At 52.3% G+C, this 595-nt stretch overlaps 1 protein-coding gene across 1 annotated transcript in view; it reads right to left on the bottom strand.

Moving 5' to 3' along the window:
• Positions 1-595, bottom strand: part of EPHB4 (EPH receptor B4) — a 12,502-nt gene extending 11,907 nt beyond the window's left edge. The window contains 1 exon segment of the mRNA XM_025211083.1: positions 373-595. Within this exon segment, the coding sequence (XP_025066868.1) occupies positions 373-472 (100 nt within the window). The 5' untranslated portion in view covers positions 473-595.

The raw sequence follows: 595 nt of genomic DNA, 5'->3' as shown, positions 1-595 counted from the left end.
GTAGGAAGCCTTTACTGGTCCCAGTTCCCAGGTGAGACTGGTCCCATTTAACAACCCCAACAGGTCACAGTTGCAACAACATAACTAGCAGTTCACAACTGTTGCTGGTCCCAGGTCCTGGAGCAGACTGGTCCCAGTTTCCATTCCTTACTGAGCCCCAGTTCCCAACCATTCATTGGCCCAGTTACCAGTTGATACTGGCCCCAGCTCCCTGGCCATACTGGTCTCATTTCCCAGTCCTTAATTGGCCCAATTACTAGCCCATACCGGTCCCAGTTTCCACCCCTTACCGCTCCCAGTTCCAGAACCATACTAGGTCCAATTCTCAACCATTCCTGGTCCCAGGTCTCAACTCTTAATTGGTCCAGTTACCAGCCCATACGGTTCCCAGTCCCCTGGCCACACTGCTCCTAGTTCTCCAGCCATAGTAGTTCCAATTCCCAGCCATTACTGGTTCCAGTTCCCTGGCCATACTGCTCCCAGTTCCCACCCCTTATGGCTCCTAGTTCCCCAGACATACTAGTTCTAGTTTCCAACCATTACTGGTCCCAGTTCCCTGGGCATACTAGTTCTAGTTACCACCCCTTACTGGTCC

Source organism: Alligator sinensis, unplaced genomic scaffold (genome assembly GCF_000455745.1).
Source record: "Alligator sinensis unplaced genomic scaffold, ASM45574v1 scaffold553_1, whole genome shotgun sequence".
NCBI classification, from domain to species: domain Eukaryota; kingdom Metazoa; phylum Chordata; order Crocodylia; family Alligatoridae; genus Alligator; species Alligator sinensis.
This window is presented reverse-complemented; position numbering and strand designations above follow the sequence as displayed.